This window comes from Molothrus ater, chromosome 1, assembly GCF_012460135.2.
Source record: "Molothrus ater isolate BHLD 08-10-18 breed brown headed cowbird chromosome 1, BPBGC_Mater_1.1, whole genome shotgun sequence".
Taxonomy (NCBI): Eukaryota; Metazoa; Chordata; class Aves; order Passeriformes; family Icteridae; genus Molothrus; species Molothrus ater.
Genome location: NC_050478.2, coordinates 35,298,006 through 35,320,598, shown reverse-complemented (window position 1 = coordinate 35,320,598; position 22,593 = coordinate 35,298,006). Strand labels below are relative to the sequence as shown.

Genomic DNA, 22,593 nt, shown 5'->3' with positions numbered 1-22,593 from the left:
CAGCACATGTGCACTGAAGTCTCAGAGGGCTAGCACATGCTTCTGCTCCCCAAGCCTTGTCTTTGACAGGGAGAAAGGATGACACAAGGGTTCACCCACTCTGGTGGTTTGCTTGTCCTTCTGTGTGTATGTCTTGAGACCATCCCAAACTGACAGGACTTGAAGACTTCCCGACTGAGGCCAAGAGCCTCTCCCTGCCCTGCAACTAGTAGAGGGCACTTGAGAGAAAAACGCAGATTTCTTTTAGTTAAGGCTCTGGTAAACTGTACTCAGTTCCTGGGTTTGCAATGGATTTTCTTCATGAACCCAGGCAAGTACCTGTGCCTTGCTGCAAAACCTTCTGCCTCACACAGAATTGTCTTGAGACAGTATGTAAATGTCTGAGAGGTGCTAGGACTCTGCTTTCAGGGGCACACAGTGTAGGAAGCAGGACAGAGCTCAGGATGATGCCCAGGAGTAGAGCTGAACATCACACTGATGAGCTGTGGTTTCTATCTTCCTGCACATCATCTTTTACACCCTGTGCAATCGCTTCATGTGTTTAGTACTTCTACTGCTAGTATTGCATGTCTGTTTGCACAAAATTTGCCCCTGACATTATAGGAGATAAAACTACTGCAGTTTTTTTCATTGAGCAGAGACATCTACATGTTTTCTGTTACTATTATGCCACGCAGGGTGATGAACTGATATACTAAAGCAAGTAGAAATGGAGAAATAACTACAAAAGAAGAAAACAAGCAGAAAGATGACTCAGCCAAACCTGCAGCAGATTTCTAAATATTCTATAATTTTCAAGGTCTCTGTGAGAGAACAGAGTTATCTGGCTATCATTTCAGTATTTTAACTTGGAGATAGTACTTGGCAGGAAGCATTCAACAAACTGAAGCTATATGTATCATGTTGAAACATATCACACAGACGTTATTATGCAGATGCAGGAAGAAAAATACATCCTCATTTTGACAAGGAAACTCAAAACTTTAGGTAGTACACTAAAAAGCACACTAAACAATGATGGGCAAGTACTTGTCTAATAAAGGTGCTTCTAGTGGTAGAATGAGGCTGCCATTCCTAATTAATCAGCCTTAAGGGAAATGATTATATAAAATAATGGCATAGAAAAGTTAAAGCATATAACACCCCCAGACTGCACCAAAGATGTTTTGGTGATCATATGCTGCTGACAATTCATCAGATATAACAAGGTAGAGCAAAAGAACTGACCTCCCGAGGACAAATGATTCTCTTGGGACGTGGTGCCTCTTGTTGCAATTGATACACTGTCAAACACAAAAAATGTACAGATCATTAGAAAATGGCAACATACACAAACTTTTATTCAGATGAGTCTTTTTAGCTGGGGGCTGCAGAGAAAAATGCAAATGTTAAGATGATGACAGCAAAATGAGGAATTTCAGTGTGTCTAAGTAATTTATATGAAAATCAGTTGTTGACTGGCAAACTAACTAAAGTGGTCAATGCCTTAACTTTTAGAAGTATTATCCTTTTGTACTGGTTTTTACATTTATGTGCCAGGGAAGACTAGCCAGAATGACCCACTAGGTCTTTCTCAGGATAAAATCTCACTTTTGCATACACCATGCTGTAACAACCCAAGAACAGATTGTTTACCAGTAACACCAGGAGTTTTTTGGATAGGCCAAGAAAAAGTTCAATACCTTTGAATGGGCTCATCACAATCTCATTATTTATTTCAAGATATACTGGCAATTACTGAAGAGCAAGCAAACATTCCTTTCAGAGCAATTATGCCCTATTCAAATGGCCCTGGATCAATTTTGCAAATCTTCTGAGGGCTGCAGGAGAGAGACCTGAGGCTAGGGGTACATGCTGCCTGGCCCCCAGACTCTTCACTGCATGTATTTAATGAGATCCTCTCCCTCCCTTCCACTGCAGAGTCGTGAGAAGAAGCTGACATGCAATGACAGTAATCAATTCCAGCACAGACAGACTGTCTCTCCATAACTCCAGTAAAAATCCCAGAGGTTTGGATTGCCTCCCTCGAGAAAGGCCTTCTGTATGCTGACCTTCTTGTATTTGGAAAGATCATGTCATGCCCATGAATTTTTTTAAAAGACTGAGTTTCCAGGACACGTTTATTCACAATGCTAGTGAAGCTCAGAATTATGCCCTGAAAGGTGGTAGATTATGGGAGGCATAGAAATGTCTCTAGCTTTGATAAACACAGAAACTCTGTTGCAGAAAGTGAATTGAAAAGGTGTGAATTGAGGCAGCACCTTTCCCCCCCTTCTCTTTAACTTCTCTTTTAGAAGGAAGGAAATCTGGAAAGTGGGGAAATCCTCAGCTTGCACCCAAGTTTCTCACACAAAACTCAGTGGGATGTGAAAGCTTTGGGGGCTCCTGCTTCCTGCTCACATCAAAGTAGAAAAACCCATAACCTCTCTTCTTTAACTGATCCAGCCTTCATCCCTGGTTCCTGGGAGAGGCACTGAAAAACTGTTCATAATTTCTTATATTCCTTACCAATTTTAATGCTGGATGTGATCCAGCTCTAAATTTCTACTTAGGCTTTGGATTTACGATGCATCATTCAGCACTGTCAGATCTCCTGCTACTTTTGCACAAGATTTATGATAACTTGATAATATTTTGATAACTCCATGATAAATATGGTCTTTCTTACCTCTTGTAATTATGTGACTAAGATTCAAAGACTTCTACTCTTTTGTGATCAACCGACTTGTGTATCTGAATAAAGTGTCAAACAATGCATGAAAATTTTGTTCAAAACCCACAGATTGTTTTTAAACCTCTGATTATTCTGGAGCCCAATAGCATGATTTTAAAATTAACTTCTGAATGTCTGAAATGAGCATAACCACTGATTGAGCAAGTTAATGATGCTTAAAACTAAACACATCCAACAGGAAAATAACAATTTTTTCCTTCCCTCCATTTCCAGTGGAGAGAAGGAACTCTAAGGATTCAAAATATGACAAGAATATGACTGCTTCTCATTTAAAGTAAATTATCTATTTCCCCATTTAATTAATTAGAATTTTAACTGAAAAATCATACTTCATAAAAATTCCATTTTTCAATAATCAAATCTTTTAAACATAGACTGACACAGCCAATTAAACTAGTGGAGTTTCTAAGACAGCTTTGATAAGAGTGATGTAAAACAAGTAGGTCTGAAGAACACACAGGAAGCCTATCTTGTGATGTGCTATATTTTTGAGACATGAAAAAAGCAAAGAGCTCTCTAACATGACCAAGAGCATCTCTGAGGCTGACAACACCAAATAAGCAATGGTGGGGAGAAGAGTCAGCATTTAACAAAACAAAGGAAGGAATGATTAACAGGAAAGGGCAGATACAGACATGAAAGACATGAAAGCAAACACAAAAACCTGGATGTTTATAGGATGTAGTGGGATAAATCAGTGCAAGGATTCATGATGAGTGCAAGGAAGACAAATCATCTTAGCAACTGTATTTTGAATAGAGTGGAAAAGGTTGCTGTTGTTCTCAGAGAGAGGTGGGTAATAATTTGTGCAATAATATGAACTGAGAAACATATCTGATTTAGAAATACATCAGAAGAAAACATAGATTATAACTATACAAATAAATAATTACAAATTATATGTTAAATGTACTGGATGAGAAAATGGCCCAAGCATGATCAAAACTGAAAATGCTGGAAATGGGAAATGGTTTCCTCTGAAGGACAAAAAATTCACACTTGGCTATATTAGTTCTAAATTGATAGTTATTAATCTGACAGAAAGACAAACCAGTGGAACAATTGGAGGGAGACACAGAACCATTAGATGGAGGGAGAGAAGAGAGACTGGGAGCAGAGAAAGGACTGAAAACCACCAGTGGCACTGTGGTAAGGGACATCGAGCAGCTCAGGGGGAGACAAACAACAGAGAAGGACCAGACAGACAGACACACAGCTGCCAAGGATTCCCAGTAAGGACACACAGTAAGGCAAGGGTGGAAAAGGTAAAACAACAGTGGAAGTTCAGTGAAGTGGAAAACAAGGAAGGCAGTGTCTCCCAGACTAAGGCATCAAGGAGCAAAGCCAGTGTGACCCTACCAAAAGCGGTGTTTTCCCTTAGAAAGGTCTCTGCTGTTTCTGCTTCAAATGATTGCTGTGAGAAATCCTGCTAATGGGCTATGAATACAGTGCAGTATTATGGCTAAGGTGACTTGAGAAAAATGTGCCCTACAGCTAAGTTCCAATGAGCACAGACACCTCATTAAGTGACCTCATTTTCAGAAGTGCTGAACATCCTGCAGCTCTGCCTGATCTCATTATACACTTTTTCCAAAGTGCTGGGCACTGGCAGTGAGGCTGACATTGCTGAGACCCCAGCACAGTCCAGGGGATAGTCAAAGATTCAGAAGGCACATATCCCTCACCTACTTGCTCAAATGGCAAACAATCTTGCCTTTCTGCCTCATTTTCCCATCTCTGAAAATCTTAAAACAGAATTCAATGTATAAGACCATGGTTAAGTGAAATAAAAGAAAACCACACTTATTTAATGCAGTGGCAAGCAGTGATTGACATCTGACCCAGTCAATTCCAGCTTTTAGAACTGACAGGCAGGTTACAGACAAACCCACTGTGATCATAGAAAAGATGACACTCAAACATAATGATGCATTATTATTTTAGCCCTGAGAAAATTAACCTTATAAAAAGTCAATTGCATGCAAAAAGAAAATGTATTATTACTGCTCTCAGAGAACTGCATCAGACTGGGAGTGGTTTTTTGTTCAGCATCAGATGCAAATGAAATGCACAGTAATAATACACATTAAATATGAGGCAAAAATTCAGCACAGAAAAATGCAGTGGCTTCTATTTGACCCTTGAACACTTTTATCAGGTTCATACTTCAGATAGCTTGCCAGCATTCATAGTATTATAGTCACATTGGAACTTACAGCGTTAACAAAACTTAAATTTATTATTGCATTACTTGGGGAACATTTCTTTGAGATGTAAAGTAGCTGGTTAGAATATATCTTTCTCTCTTTTGTTCCTGTTAGAGCACGAGTCTTGTCTCAGGGGATGAAATAGGGAAATTCTACAGTATGTTTTAGGAAGAACTGTCTAATTCCAAAATCCAATCTGCCTAAGAAACAAAGGGGTCACATGCAAAAATCAGCACTTACTCCTTTTCTGCCAGGGAAGAAGGGCTATCACCCTTTCTTCATACTTTTTTTTTTTCATTCTGCAATGTGTCAGGACCTCAAGCTTTCTCCTTTAACTCACCTATGATGAGTGTTCAGTGATGCTCCAGCGGAGAGGAAAAAATCCTATCATGGCTTTTATAAAGCAGCAAGGAAACACAAACACACCGCCTTCTGTCTCAGAATGTTTCGCAGAGTTCCTCAGTTTCACCTCCTCAGCCTCATCTCAGTCAGGCATTTTTTATCCATGTGCTGAGCCTGAACAATATGAGCTGTCCTATTTCTGCAGGATTACTCACATGCTTAATTAGGAACCTAAGTGCTTGGCTGAAACAAAGACTTAATTTCTAACAAAAATGAGTCTCGGACACTGTGCCTATTATTTGATGAAGGACAGAAGGCAGGGAAACTTCGTGAGGAGCTGGAGCATGGCATCAGCTGATGCTCTGTGCCTTGCCACTTTGCTTCCCACCAACACACTCGTCTTGAATAATGCAGACAAACATTTAAGTGGCATTGACACATGACTGACTCAGCACATGCCAATCTCAACAGGGGTAAAAGGAGGAAAAAAGTGGTTTTACATCTCTTCAAAATTCAAGCACATACGTGCTGAGGCTGGCAACCGGCAATAACTATGCTCTTTCAGTCAAACAAATTGCCTGCTCCTCCTGAGAAGCAGGTAGGGTAAACAGTTTGTCCTCTAAGAGGGCAGTGCAGCAGTGGAGCAGGTTACCCACAAAGGTTCTACCCTTGCAGCTTTTCAGGACTCAGTTATGTAAAGCCATGGCTGCTCTGCTCCAGAGCCGACAACAGTCATGCTTCGAGTGGGAAGCCAGATCAGCTCCCCCCAGAAGCCCTGCCAACCCACATTCTGTGATTCTTATCTTCCTTTATTTACTACCTCAGAGATGGTAAAATGGCAAAATACTGTTTTCCATAATACTTCCAACATATGGCAGACTACAAAAAGAAATCTGTTATTGGAACAATGCAAGAAATCTGTTATTAGTTGATCTGCTTCTCAGGTAAAAATGCAATCAAACCCACTGCCTAGAGACTGCTGGCTGCTAGAAACTTTCCAAACTTTTTCCCAGGTTCCTTCCTGTTAATATAAAATTATTCTTGCCATTTCTTTTATTGTTTGTGTCCCAGGGCTATCAGAAAAAGTCTGAAAAACTTTGTGAGCCGTGAAATTCTAACAATTCCTCACAAGCAAGTGAGGATCTTCTTCACTAGAAGTGTTCATGTTTTCCAAATATAGCTGAATCAAATTTTTACATTATGTCAAAACAGTAAGGCTTGAGATCCGAAAACTGTTGCACTTTGATTAGTATTTGTCCATGGACACGTGCAACACTGTTTATTTGAATACTTTGTTGGCATAAACAGGAAAATCTGCCTTTGTTTAGAAGCTAGAAGGATTGAAGCCTTGATCTTGACATCAGTAAAAGGCAACATAGTCACCTAAATTTATCCAGGACTTAAAATAAGAAATCAAAACTATATGGAAAGTATCTTACTAGTATGTTAGCAAAATTTTAAAAATTACTAGGGAAAATACATTGAAAATAATTGTTAAGTAGGCAGTAAACTCAAAGTGTTAAGCATGAAATAAATATGTAAGTTAAAACTGTCATGAGATAGGACAGCAGGTTGAATCATAGACAAACTATTTCTGGACATAATCTCTATAATTAATTTACCAGATCAGAATTCTTCTTGCTGAGTAAAGAAGCATACATCAACTATCATTGCAAAGAAAAATGTGTATCTGTGGCTAAGCAGTCTCAGGAGTAAATCTTTCTAAGCTTAAACTATTTTCTGCCTTTTGGAGCTGTGCAACTTTTTCCAAGGTCACTCATGCATGGAGTTTAGACACTGAGGCCATGATTTTGTCATCATCACAATATTGGCATCCTACATATAGTGGAATAGGAAATTATATATTCATAGACTATTCATCCATTCTGGTTGCATTTGGTTTATTTTTTCCATTTAAAAGAATGTTTCCTTGGATTACATATAAGCTATCAGATAAAAGTAACCAAACTTTTTCACTGCATGCAGTGATCTGTCTGTTGCACAACTGGGGCAACTAAGAACAGGTAAGTAAAGGTAGGTTCTTATTTCCTGACTTTTTAATGAAAACTTACTGCTGAAAAGGCAGCATCTGTCATTTGAAATGCTGGTCTTCTCAGAGTCAATGGCAGCTTTTTCATTGATTTTGAGTAAGCTCTTTTTAAAAAAATCACTCAACTGTCTCCTTCCTTTCAAATACTCGGCAAAGAATGCTGGAATGGTCCAACACTCTTGCTGTCTTTTTAGGAGGTTTCTCTTACATGTTCAAAACATTACAACAACAACAACAAAGTGTCTAGAAAACAGCGTTCTGAGAAGCAAGTTCTGTAATTTAATGGCATATTCAAATTTTGGTTGAAAAAAATCCCAGTCCATTCTGGGGCAGAATGTCATTCTCAGGTAACACAGAGGTGATGTCTTTGAAGTCAGCAAGACAGTTTAATGTGCATATAAGTGAAGTCAACAAGTTTATTCTAGTCTTTAAAATTACACATGTACCTGCATGTAGCTACTGTGATCATTGTGTTTTTGTAGTTGCACTTTGGTAATGGCACTGTACTGAATTTGCCACAATAAAAGAGAGAACTTTTGCTTAGGAAAGCTCTGTATCTGAAAACAAAAAGAATAAAACAGCTCTCTATACCCAAAGCTACACTCTATTAAAGTTCCAGGAAGGGTTTAAAATAAAAGATCAAATTTAAAGGCTGTCCTTAATAAGGGATTTAAAAGCCAATATTTTGTCTTAGATCTGTGCGGCTCTATTAGAAAATACATTTGGAACAAAGCAAAAGAGCATAAAATATGCACTTCTGCACTGCACTCTATGTAAATGATTTTTCTAAAGGCAGACAGGAAGGTTCAAAGAGCTGATAATGTTGTCTCCAGCTTCTAAACCACCACTTCAAAAATCAGCTTCTATTGCTAAGGATCAAAAATATTATCTTAAAGTGATTTGGTGACCCGTATAAAAAGACAAGTATTCTCAAGCCTGACCTTTAGTAAACATACAAAGCATTAACCTCTACCTCTGAAATCCTTCCTGAAAATCTCAGCAGAGAAACCATGAAACCCAGGAGCTGCACACTTTTAAGGCAATGGAGGGAATCTGGCACACATAATCCTGCTGCCCTTGTTCCATTGAAATCCATAAAAGTTCAGGTTTTGCTGCTGTCCCATACAGTAATTTGAACAAGCATCTAGTAAATTTATGTCTTTCTTTCAAACAAAAAAGGAGAAAATACCTAACAATGACTGACACTTTGGTAAGGCACTAAGATTATTCAAATTGCTTGTATACTCACAGTATGATTTCCATATTGGAGGCTGGTATTCTTCAGCATCTAAAATAGAAGCAAAAAGGGAGAAAGAAATCAGTTATTTGGCCACTGGGTCAAACTGTCAGCCTGCATTTTTCTGCTGAGAGACCTCTTCTTGTCAGCAAAATTCACATTTCTTTCCCAAGAGAGATGATAGCCTATTTACAGTACAGTTTGCTATGTGAGATAAGAATACAAATTTCAACCACTTGTGGATCCAATGTGCTTTTCCCAAATTATTCAACTGTGGAAGAAATTAATTTTTGACCAATTTTTACTAATCACCAGTATTTTTAAAATAATTAACTCGCCTGGTAACTACATTATTTATTTGCTTTACCTGGCATGATAAACAGACAAATCACTACTGGTTTTCGATGTGGTTTCTAACCCCACTAGTAAGATTTGAAAATGAGCATCAATGAATAACACACACTGGGGCTAAAAAGATGCACAGCTCAGGTTGGACACAGATGCACAGACCTGACAGTTTCAATGAAAGTCAACTACACTTATTGAACCCATATGTAATTGGCATATTTTCCAGAAGATGAATCAACAAAAACAATATGAAAAAGATAGAAAAAGGAAAGACTGCAAAACCTGCCATCACAAATAGGTTGCGTTATTCTAATGTTACTGACTAAAGAGGCACAAAGAGTTGGTATTTTTTCTTAGTGACCACTCCACGGGGAGGTTTCCAGCTCTCTGCAAGAAAGCCAATTGCTGTAACCTACAGAAATCCCAGAAGGAGCCAAGCTGGAGCAGAAGGAGCAACACCAGTGATAAAGGGTGGGGAACTGGGTACTAGTTTGACTCTGAACTGCCATGCTGCCAAAAACTTTGAAGTCATTTACAATGGGTATGTCATTAACTTGCCAAAACTGTGCAGTTTAATTAAGGTACTTGTTATTTACTAAACTTCTACTTAAGTTATGCTAATATAATTCAATTACAGTTGCATAGCTCATGCTCCTTGTCTATTTACATATACACAACTACTTTAAATATATCCCTGCAAAAGTCTGTTTACTAGGAATTTTAATCACTAACTACCATCTGCCACTTTTAACTCTATTGTTTTAGAAGAGGATAAATCTAGCAACAATCACAGTTACTGCCTGGAATAGGACCCTGCAACAATTTATAGATATATTGATTGGGAAACCCATTCAGTTTCAGTTTCAACTGAATCCACCTTTCAACTTAGGCAAAGTTCAAAAGACTCTCAGACTAACAGAGTTATACTGTGCTGTGGCAATCCAAGAGTAATTAACTTGCAAGTTCATTATGCAGAAAACTTATTTTAAATTGTATGAGGCTATTCATGAGACTAATGAAATTTATTCATAAAAGAAATGATTTTTTCTCTTCTCAAATTCTAATAGTATTATGTCACTCCGTTTTTCCCCCCATACATCTACTGCTTCACATATAGTTTATCACAACACTGTAATATTGTATATTAAATTCTTCTGTCAATACTTCTGTGCTACTGCAAGAGAATTTCTGAATTTCCTTCTTCACGTACTATATTTTTTCAACTGAAGAAACACTGAGATAATGCAAATATCTTATTATCTGTACTGGTGACTTCGGATAAGGAAGTAATAGCGAGAGAAACAATGAAAAACCAATGAGTATCAGTTGTTGCATTAGTCTTCCAAATTAATTAAAAAGTGCAGAGTAAATTCAACAGTGAAAGCTGATGTACAAGTGGCCATAAAGTGCTTCATTAGATGGAGACAGACTGATAGAGAGAAAACACTGCAGCCAAAATGGAGAATCATCCAAGACATAAATCATACTACAAACTCCCAATGATTGCACTTGATTTGTCACAGTTATGAATATGTCAGCCCCAGAAAGCATGGACAGAACCATTCCTCAATAGCTAAAATAATTCTAAAAGACAGCACACTTGGAGGAAACCCCATGTGTCACCAGCGCCTCATTCACCATTACTGGTGAGGTACTGCCACATCCTCTGTGATCCCTTCTGCTGAAAGCATGTCCCTGAATCACAGGAAATAAAATGCCATAGTGATAGTACTAATGGAGTTTATTGCCAGGCTATTTGATGGCACCCATTTGTAGGAAATAAAGAATAATTTGTTTAAATACAACTTGGAGACAAGGGTCATGGTTGAGGATCAGGGAGAGGTCTAATGGAACCCAGATAGAAATATCTTTATTCCTTTGTGGCAGGAAGCTGCTGAGCCCCTGCTTAAACAACCCTCATCCTTGTATGGTAAAGTCTTAGGACTCCCATCCTGGTTGACTAGATTAGACTGAACTTCAACCATTCTTAAGTTAGAGGTCAAAAGAGGCAAATCCTGCCTGAGCAGATTTGATAACTTCTATTTGCCCTTTTTGAAATTTCTGTTCTTCTGTATTTTGTTATTCCTCTTTATTACACAGCAGCTTTGCTCATTAAATTGTGTTCCACTCTCCATCATGAGGCTTTAAACAGCAGTTCTGGCTCACAGAAATTAACAATAAAAGTTTGGGTGGTTGGCTCAGTTACTACAGGACACCTTTACACACAGATTGTGCTTACAGTTCTGCACATGGTAATGGTCTCAGCAAGGCCAACAGACCTCAGTTTCGAGCCACTTAGCAAAAATCAATCAATCAGTCAATCAATCAATCAATCAATCAATCAGACTTGGCACAAATGATGGATGCCCTGCATTGATGTCTCATGAATTGATATCCCTCATATGAACTTTGATTGTAATGACTACCAAAACAGTGACTGGCAACGTGGGGAAAAGGTTCACTGAGGTAGTCTCAGGTGATAAGACAGGGTCTTTCCTATTGCTCTTTTCTTGAAAGGTTCATATTTTCTACAGAGACTTCTTGTCTAGATTCAGAAAATGTGCCAGCTAAGGCTGAAAGAAGTTGTCAAAGGAGACAAGATGAGTAACAGCTCTGAAAAACCCAACAAAATGTCCCAATGACATCTGTGACATACTTTTATGCATGTCAGCATAAGAAAGACTCACTGTAAAAGAATTACAGAATGTCCAGTTAAGGTATTTTTAAAATTCTTTTAAGTCTTCTCAAAACTGTATCATAAATGACCTTGGCAAAACCAGAAAACCTTGGAGCAGTTACTGCAAAGACTAGAACTGGCAAAAAAAGCATGAGAGACTTCCATAAATAATATTACAGGCAATACTGTTAGCTAAAAGCTTTGAAACATACTAGCTAAGAAAGTGAATATTTATTAAACCTAAAAAAGTACTAGAAGTCAGTTGTATGCTAAACAGAAGAACAAAAGGAATGAAGAATGCTGACTCCTGAGGAATATTGCAGCTATGAGAAGGTTTCTCATAATGCAAAATTGACAAAAAATGTATTGGAAAAAATTGTCAAACGAAAAATGGTACTTGGAACTGGAAAATGGGAGTAAGGAACAAAAAGGTTATTTATTCACTTTATTTGCTTTATTCTTCACAGAGCAGAGAGGATGAAAAGGATCTTAGGAAAAAATACTTTCCTAAAGCTGATGGAACACTTAAAGCTGAGTAAGTGTAGAAAGACTACTTTAAAGGGAGGACTGAAAAGTTGGGAAATAGACAGATAAAAAGTAAAACTACATAAGATTCTTTATTTAAAGAAACATGAAGACAGAATATGTATTACTGCCAACAGTGGGCAGTAAAGGGTTAACACATTACTCAGAGCCATTCTTAAGCAATTCCTGAGAAATGATCTTACACGAAGTATATAGTAAGTAAAGTCATCCATGGACTTCAACCCTTGCTCTTCTCTGCGCCTGGCCCTGTACCAAAGTGTTGCCTTTCTGGATGTAGTTGTGAAAGACACAGGAATGACAGAATTGCTTTTTACTACTTCCTTGTACTTTGTGAAAATGATGATGTAATGCCAACACATGTGGGTTTGTGCTACCAGCATCGTGGCTGATTTGGCTAAAGCAGTTCTAATGAGAAACTAAGTTCAAAGTGATTCTTCTGACTCTCATGACTGGTAATGCACTGAAAAGCATAAACTCTGTTTTACAGGAAAGCCCACAAATTACACCACATTAATCAAATATTTATGACTTATAAGTGGCATTTCTAAGCATAAGGAAAACAGTAACAAATATCCATACTGTAGCTATATGTCATGCCCAGTTCTAGATATGCTAAAAAGTATTAGTGATTCCCATGACAGAAAAGAGTTAAGCAGACTAGCAGCAGGACAGCTCCCAAAGGGGAACTGTCATTATTTGCTGATTTCTTATAGTCTCTATGAAAAAAGAGTAAAGATTTTCTTTTTTTGCCTTTGTCCTTACGAAAGGATTATAAAAAAATATTTTGTAGTTCACCTTGGAAGAACTGCCTCAGCCTGGATTCTCTGCCACCATTGTCTGAATTTTGGACTTCCTTTCCAGTAACAACTAATTTTAAGACTATGACCTGCATGTGCAAGGAAAGACACTTGTGTGTGAGGAAAAGCCAATCTGGAAGCCACTGGTTTACTGGCAGTGTGCAGATAAATGATTCACCGGATGAACAAGTCTAGTTACTAATTTTTTTAATCTTCTATTGTTATTTTAGGACCAGGACTAATAATTATGAGTGTTTTAATGCTCTTTGTATATTTCCTTTAAAGACCTTTTTCACAGGTTTACCACGTACACTTTCATATTTATTGCTTTGTTTCCAAAACATTAAGTTAGCATATATTATTAAATACATCTTTCTTATTTTTATATATGTAATTATATATAGAATAGAACACTGCTGAGTAAGAGCTTCTATGAAACATAAACACTGTTTGCACTATTTATGGACCTGGGTTTTTTAATATTTTTCCCGGTACAGATAGAATTTTATTATTCAATTTACTATTATGTCGATGGCCATCACAGACCCACAGAATGATTGGAATTGGAAGGTACCTGTGGAGAGGATGTGATCCAAACCCCCTTCTCAAGCATGGCCACCTATAACCATGCCCAGACAGCTCCTGAGTATCTCAAGGATGGAGGAACTACAACCCCACTGGGCAACCTGTACCAGTGTTTGGTTACCCTCACAGTGAAGAAGTGTTTCCTGATGCTCTGACAGAGGCTCCTGTGTTTCATTTTTGTGCCCATTGCCACTGGTAATGTCACTGGACATCACTGAAAAGAGCTGGCTTTGTCCTCCTTGCAGTCTCTCCTCAGATATTTATACACTTTGATAAGATTCCCCTGAGCCTTCTCTTCTGCAGATTGAACAGTCCCAGACCACTCAGCCTTTCCTGATAGGAGAGATTCTCCAGCCTTGCAATGCCTTTGCAGCCCTTTATAAGGATCTCTCCAGCAGTTTCTTAGCTCTCCTACACTGGGGAGCCCAGCACTGGACACAGCATCCAGTTGTGGCCTCATCAGCACCGAGCAGAGGGGGAGAATCACCTCTCCTTTGACCTGTTGGCAATGATGCTCCTAATTGCAGCCCACAGTCCCACCAGCCACCTTCAAGGGAAGGAGACATTGCTGGCTCATTTCGAACTTGGGGTCCAACAGAACCCCAGGTCCTTTTCTGCCAAGAAGTTCTCCAGCTGGGTGGTTCTTGGCATACACTGGTGGATGGAGACTAAAGTGAAAGAGTAGTAAGGGGGCTTCTTTATGTGGTGCTAGTTCTTTTCTGACACATAAAACATAGATCCACTCTTGGTTTCCATTCTGTGATTAGAAAAAATACCAATTACAGAAGTTCATTTTCTTCTTATCTGATCCCCTACTGGCTAATATTGTCCTGGTGAAGGGCTGGTTTAATTGATTTTGCCCTCTCAACAATTAATATACACACACAAACAACTATGTCACTTTGCAGTCATTTTGCAAACCACTTTAAATTGGCACGTTTTTCTATGTTTGATGGCATTCATTTGGCATATACTTTGGACATCATGATGAATTCTATCTAACTACCCTTACAAGGCACCTCTGACCACTCTAAGAAAGAATATTCTCATTTTCAAAGTTGCAAATAATCATACTGTCAAGTAAGTCCCCCACCCTAAATCCTGAAAAGTCACTGCTACTGTGAAGAGCAAAATTAACTCTCTTGCAGTAAATAATTAGCAATGGAGCTGTTGAAATATTTCAGCATGTCAAAAACTCTGTTTAATGTTTCATTCAGAATGAAGAATTGCCCATGGAGGAGTGAGCAGTTGCCAGCTTTATCACTGAACTTTCTCATCACAAGTACATGGACAGCTAAAATATGGAATGAGACTTCAGTTCTTGTCTTAATGAGGCACTTTAGCTTTCAGCATAAGGTACAGAAATGATCAAACTGTTTACTTCCAACACAGTTCATAATTGGTGTATTAATTCAGATGATGGGAGCTTCCCACTGCGCTGTTCTCTCCTAAGAAAAAAATTAAAAATCAGCAATAGTGTGTAATTTAAATGTCAAAAAATGCTCACAAAAGGGTGGAGTTCTCTCTCACACAGCAATTAGACTGAAACAGTAAGCTATTAATAACCACAATATAAATTGACAGCTATTTTGTATCTTTTCCTTTTGCCTACCACAAACTTGCTATTAGAAGGCACTGCTCTGAAGGTAGATCATTTAGCCAGCTCTATGAACCAGGGTCATTCCAAATTGTGTTCTCTCCTGCTTTTGCTTCAGATTTCAAAATGGTATCTTTCCATTCACAGACAGGTGGTCAGTCCCTGGTTACTTTTGTTTAATGCACATGTCTGTTTTACTAAAATGCAGATGAAAGATCATGCAAATAGATAAACCTGATAATTTAGAAGAGTTACCAAGTATCAAATAAAATATGAGTTTGAAGTATTTGGGTTATTAGGGGTGTCCTCCAACAGATCACAGGAGATTTGAATGTTTTAAATCCACAGGTAAACTTGTATAACAAAATTATAAGGAGCCATGTTCTGTGGCTGGTGAGTGGTGTTCAGCCAGCTATGACCATCAGATTGGAGCAATATCCCATTAATTAAAAAATCTGCCTCTCTATTTTGCATAGATTTAAATATAATTGAAAGCATTGAAAATATAATTTTAAATTTGGAAGTTGAGAAAGAATAATCAGAGTTCTCAATAGGAATAGGAAAAGTAAAAAAGGGACAGGTATCTGTACAGTTCTAATTTTCAAAGTCTCTTTAGGAGTCTAGTCTTTCTTAGGGCCCAAAAAATAGAATTAAACAATCTCTTCCAGAGTGCAAATCCAAGAAGCTGACAGGGATCTAAGTAAGCTGATAAAAATGTTCTCAATGCTTTAAATATTTCCTGGGACATATGCAAGATTTAAGAGTGCAGAGGAGAAATCATATTACCTAATCTTAGACAGGTAGGTCCTTTTTAATGCTGAATCACACTGAATCTATTGCCCTTGGATGGCATTTAAGAACCTCCATAATCTAAGTGCTCTGAAAGGTTTTTTTCCCAGAACAATAATGAAGAATTTCCTTATACAGATTAATAAAGATTGGTCTCTAAAAACTAGAAAGGCAGACAATGAAAAATCATCAAAAATATCTGCATCCTTCATTGAAAAAAAATCTGTTGTCATTATTAGCTGCCATTAAATTTAATCTGGTCCCTAAAAATTACACCCAAATGACTGTTACCATTCTCTGTTTTAACACCAAAGCCAGTGTAATTAAAATCTAACACAGTTATTTTCACCTTTTCATGTTTTTAACCTATAAACCAGAGGCATCAAGGCATTAAAATGGGACTATCAGAGCTCTTCCTGACTGAGAGATTCCACATATTTTTAGGAATAAGCACATAAGTTAAATCACATCACATTAGCAGACCTCCTATCTTGCACAGATATACTTTAGCTTCTAACTAATGACCAGTTAGTTCCTGGCTGAAAATCAAAACCAGATAATCAGATGGCATATCTGAGCATAGTTCTGGTGCAGTAATTTTATCACTGTACAGGATATGGCAACACATTTCCAGTCATTTACTTACTGCATCCTAAAACTCACCCCCCACAACCTTCCAGCCAGTGATCCCTGGACTCAGCAAAGCAGTTCAGGCATGGTAGGAAAGGGCAAATGACAAAAATAACTACAAGTTATAATATAACTACAAGTTATAATAACTACAATAACGCTGGAAAATGGCATTAAAATGGTCACCATGAAGTATTTAAATTAGTGTATTTATGTTGAGGTATTGCCAGCATGTTCCCAGTTCCAGAAATTCACTCATACATTGACATGATACCCCTTTATCTGGCTTATCAAAAGAGCCAGCAAATTCCCAGAAAACTTATTAACCTTTAGCAAAGTCCAACTCATTGCTTTTGGTAACTCTGTTATTTTTGACATGAGTCATTTTATCATCCCTCTGAGCAGGGGCACAAGTATTTGTCTTGTGGTGGATGTGAAGTGGTCCTAGTGCTGCAGCTGACTGTGGTGGCTGTTCATTTGCTTTTAGAGATTATCCTCATCTGCCCCATGTAGCCCTGCATTTGCCCCTCTCTGGATACAAAAATATAAGCATTTCTTACTGAAAAGACTGAAACTGCATACTCAGAACGAAATGGAAATCCACAGGAGCTATGCATATCCCAGGGACCCTAATGAACTCTGTGGTCTAAAGACACCTTCAAGCCTTGGAAATCAGAGATGAGAACTATCCTGTCATTCAAAGCAGGCATAATGATCTGCAGAAGAATAAAATCTTAGCAAATAATTAGATTTTACTTTGGCTTGCTTTTCAGGTCCTGTAGTATTGCTGCAGCATTTACGTCTCTACATTAAAACATGAAAAACAGGAAAAACACCACCACCTGCAAAGCATATTTATCATTCCCACAGCTCTGGGTAAAACTTGGAATAAATGGGACTCCTAGGATAAGAAGCAGCACTGTACCTATATACTTCCCCTGTTAGAAAAATGCGACACTATTGATCACAACCTTGGTGGGCAGTATTATGTAAGTGTATCAACTACATTCAAGGCCAATTGAATTATTATTTTGTGTGATACTAGTCTCTAAATCTTCAACTTTTCTAAGAAAATAGGTTGGATTAAGGCCAGCTATTACTGAGGCACTCACCTTCTCATCAAGTATATTGTGCAGTTGTACAAACACTTCACAGGTGTGTTCTATTCTATCATCACCCACTATTTAACTGATCTCCCACTACAGCTGCTCCTGCTCTTACTACTCTGGATCTGAATACTGGAGAAATGTTGACATTCTTAAAATTCAGCTCCATGACAGTATGTTTACCCTGACAAGAAACTTATGTCTTAGAAAGATCTATGTAGCTACACCTTCTTCTCTGTAGTATTAGCCATAAAATAATTACTACCAGTATTTAAAATACTATAATGGAGTATTTGCCCTCAGATTAATATGGTTTATGTATTGTTTCCTTACTTGAGAAGAATTTTAACTGCCTCATGGAAGTCTTTAATTCTTCCAAGAGCTTCTTACTACAGTCTGGCACTATAACAGTTGATAATGAGTTCTTACAGTATCATATATTTACAAAATACCTTGTCTGAAACCCTATAAAATTTAAAATACACTTAAGTCTTCCACAAGTTTTATCCAACTAACCAACAGGTCTGTGCAAAATGTCCTGATGCCTGGGCATAGGTGAGACAATTTCTCTTTGCAACCTGCAATGCTGGCAGCATTTTCCCCAGAGAAACTTTGGCCATCAGCATGTCTGATGAGGCCAACCCCATGTCTCTCTAGCATTTTCATTGTCAAATTAAAATTGGTCAAATTTCAAACTGGTGCTCATAGGACAACTGTAGGAGTGTCTCCAGTGGCTTTGCATGAGAGAACAGAATTTAGCCACCCACAATGTACAAAGGAAGATGCAACTGCAGCCTGGATAATACCCCAGTTTACTACTTTGCAAATTTTAAAGATGCAGACAGCACAAGAATAGTGTATTCAAGTGTCTTAGAGCACATGAAATTTCTTTACATGCTAAAAGTAGATCAAATAGAGTGGAAACAGTAATATCTATATTAAACTGGATTTTACTTCTATGTCACTGGAGATAGCCTGGTTATTTTTACATAAATAAATTACAAGGGAAGGAGAAAGCACAATTTTTCTCTGTAACTTTTCTGGAATTGTTCTTCACCCTTGTAAAAAGAACAAATAAAATTTGTTTCTTACTCCACTTATCTTGCAGAAAGACTCAGAAGAGGGTAAAGCTAGTGCCTAAAAGCACATCCATCATATCTTCGATCATAAAATCAGTCAGTGAGGAAAAAAATACCCTCTTCTATCCTGTTATTTTTAAAGATACACCCAATTGCCACAATTTTGAAAAAAACCCTCTAACTTATCCCCCTGAAACACTCTGTGTAAGGACAATTAATTATTAATAAGGTTATGCTCTTGGCACAACAGTATTTAATAAATTTCATTGCAAAAGCTCAGGGAAAAGAAGCAGTAGTCATCAAAAGTTTTGCAAATGTATTTGCTGTAAGCTTCCAACAGGTAAATAATAAACAATATTCAATACAATACCATTAAGCAAGTACACTTTCTATTGTGATTTATACCCTGAATGGTAAAGTTTAGACATCAAATATCCTCATTTTTTTTCAGCAGGCCAAAATCAGCAGCTGATCTATATGATCCAGCACAGTCTTCCCTTTAAACAGCAAATGAGTCAGAATTCTTTAAATGCCATAGCATAACCACAGCCTTGATGATGAAACCTGGCCAAATGCAAGGCAGAATTACAGAAGATGTTTTGTCCTTGCGCCCAAGCTCCCAGGGCTCACATGGAGGTACCAGTACTCTGGCAGATCAATACCTGTGGACACAAAAAAGATGCTTTCCATCATTTGCTTCCCAGTAATGAAACCAAGGAGAGCTTTGTTCTTTTGATAACGTACTGATCTTCATCCAAGCAAGGTTCACATTCAAGCATTTCATTACTCCCAAAGGACAAACGTGTGTCTACATGCTCAGAGACTAAAAACTGACTAATGTTCTCTGGAGCACAGAGGGGAGAACAAAAAACATTCAAGCCTTTCCTTTGGAAAGACCTGGCAAATGTCCAAAGCAAAATGATGCCATTTTTTTAAGCTACGGGGAAGGGTTGGTGCTGAGCAAGAACTGCAAGTCTTAGTAGCAGCTTTGCAGCTCTGCTCTCATCCTGGGAGACACGAAAGCTGGGTAAAAAGATGAGCTAATTCACTCATGTCCAACATCACCAGAGCTAGGATGGGTATTTCATCTTGGAAATACACCAATACCTGTGTATCTTTTTTGAAAAAAATTTTCCTGCTTTTCCTGAATGTTCATGTTATATCATACAGGAAAGCCTGTCAGAGCTTGTCAGATCATTCTAGCAGCACAACCTCCCAAAATACAGATTTCCTTGAGAGCCCAGAGGACAAGGTTGCTGGTTGTCTGTGAGTTTATTGGCAACATCAGTTGTAACTAATGACTGAGACAGTGCGTTGCCCAACAACTCATCCCAAAGGAAGCTGAGGTTTTGCCAGGTTTTTGCTTAATTTCATCAACATTTTTTGATGCTCACAAGGGAGATAGTGAGCAACTGTGTCAGCTTTGTGTATCGAGAACTATTAAAGTATTCAACAGCTCTAAAATATATGTGTATTTTAAACTTTTATTTCTTGTTCTTATTATTTTCAAGGATAGTTAAAGGTATACCAATCTGAGAGAGTAAATATGCCTGCTTATGACAGCAGAAAATAGACCTGAATATTAAAAAGAAACACATCTCAAGAGGCAAGGGCAGTGAGACTTAAATCCAATTTGCAAGATAAAAGCTAGCCAGACCACTTACTATTGCCATCTGATAGCATTCAATATTGCTTGAAATTCATTAATAGGCTAGGTAATGTAAGTACAGTGCATGTATACAAATTTAATTCTATTAATTTCTACATTAGAAAAATCTAGTGAAAGAGGAGAATAATTATAAGGCAGTCTTACCAATCTGTGGAAAAGGCATAGAAAAACCATCTAAACCTCAGAAGAATAATTATCCCATGAGACTCCCACCTCCTGGGAGTGCCCATTATTGTGCTAGGAGAACATAAAACTGACAGCTATTCAGAAAGACCTCCAGAACAATTTTGGCTTAGCTCTACTGCTTATCTTACCTTGACATCTTTTTAGGATATCTACAAGCTTCCAGCTAACTAACCAATACTGTATTTTATTTTTACAAGCAAGCAATAAATGCTTATTTTATAGCATATACTTTGCTTAACAGTGCAAATGTTGCAAAAATGCTTATGCATCTTAAATAAAAGGTCATTCAAATTTAAACAGCTTTATAGAGTAATAATATTTCATTTAGATCTGCCTACTAACTGCTGATTGCTTAGTCAGATTAGGTAGAACTCTAAATGAAAGGGAAGCAAAGCATTTTATTATCATTAAATATTCCCATTATGGCAGCATTTGGAACCCAAAATCAGGTTTGGTGTTACGTCCAACTGCTAACAAGTACAGTTTAAAAATAAAACACAGCAGTCGCTGACCTAAAAGTGCTTGTCATTATAGTGTGTGGCAAGCATCCAGCAGATAAAAGGAAAAGAGATGGAAAAGGAATAGGGTAACAAGAGTGCTATCCATGTCAGCCATCAGTACCAGTCACAGCATCCTCCCCTAACTATTAAGAGTGCTTTCATCTGAATGTAATGAAAAGGTAACTAGAAAACAGAAGAAGATGTCAGTAAAAAAATAAATTAAGTAGCACAGAGCATCACATAAATACACTAGAAATAACTTAGGATAAGCTGATTTATTACTACATGAGAGAGGTTTGCTTATAAATGTTAAGAAAAATGGTGGAGATTTAGTTTCTTCTGAGAGCACAACGAAAAACAACCTCAATACATTTATGTTACATTTTTATAGAAGTGACACATCACATAAATAAAAGAATTATTTTGGATCAAGGTTTTATAATAACCTATCTCTACTGAAGAGTGAATTATTCCAAAGCAAACTGCAGCTCACCCTGGGCATATCCTTCCCTGCTTAAGGTGCAACAGAGAACAGCAGCTGACTTTATTGCATTTTCAAAGACATGCCTATAGCCTATTGCTCAGCAGTTAGATTCCAGTGCATCATTTCATCTTATGCCAGTAAATTTACTTACACTGCTGCTGTGCAAAGTGTGGTCCAGAGACCCCCAAATGGTAAAAATTTTCAACTGATAAATGCTTCTTTTCTGAACCTAATTTATTGTCTAGAAGAGACACATTTCCTCCCAGCTTCTCACTCATTAGGGTCCAAGACCCAGTCCCCATTGTCATGAGGAGGCCAGATTTGGGAGCAGTCATGTATAGCTGATGAGGTCCTTGAGGCACCAATTGGTGCCATTAGATAGTGAAATCCAGGAGAATGCCAGGTTCTGCCGCAGGCAATTTACGATGACATAACCCTTGGATAGGAGGAGACGTGAAATGTGAGTTTCCATCAAGCAACCCAGTGGTTATGCACAAAAGCAGTGGAAGAATATTAACATGAGGTGGTTCTTCATGATCATCAGCTGCAAATCACATGTCCCCAAGAAATGCATTGCAGGCGCTTCTAATACAGCAGGAGAGCCTTGTACAAATGCTGTTCTCAAAACACTCACTTGAAAATGCTTCAGTGTTTTTATAACAACGAGAGAAACAACTGATTAGGTGCCAAAATGGTTTGATACCATCTCTGAAGAAAGGCTTTGCAGCTCTTATGATTTCTCTTAAAACAGTTTCAACTTCAGGTTGCAATGTCCTTCAAAGTACAAGTACCTTTTTATACTGGTTCCAACAAGGATTTCAGAGCTGAGCCCTGACTGCTCCTGCTGTTCTACAGAAGTGTAATATTTGCATATCCTAGACTAGGGCACTATATTCATGCACTGTTTATTCTGCATCTCAATTATTATATTTATTGTCTTCTGGACAATAGGTAAAAAATCCTTGCATGTTTTACTTAAAAAGTGCCACAAAATACGTATTAGCTTAAAATTTATCAAAAAGTGAACTTA

At 37.9% G+C, this 22,593-nt stretch overlaps 1 protein-coding gene across 1 annotated transcript in view; it reads right to left on the bottom strand.

The window, feature by feature from the left end:
- Nucleotides 1-22,593, bottom strand: part of CHN2 (chimerin 2) — a 158,655-nt gene that overhangs the window by 83,930 nt on the left and 52,132 nt on the right. Inside the window, exons 2-3 of the mRNA XM_036406589.1 lie at nucleotides 8,583-8,621; nucleotides 1,228-1,283 (exon numbers count right to left, since the gene is read on the bottom strand). Of these exons, the coding sequence (XP_036262482.1) occupies nucleotides 1,228-1,283; nucleotides 8,583-8,621 (95 nt within the window). The remainder of the gene's footprint in view (nucleotides 1-1,227; nucleotides 1,284-8,582; nucleotides 8,622-22,593) is intronic.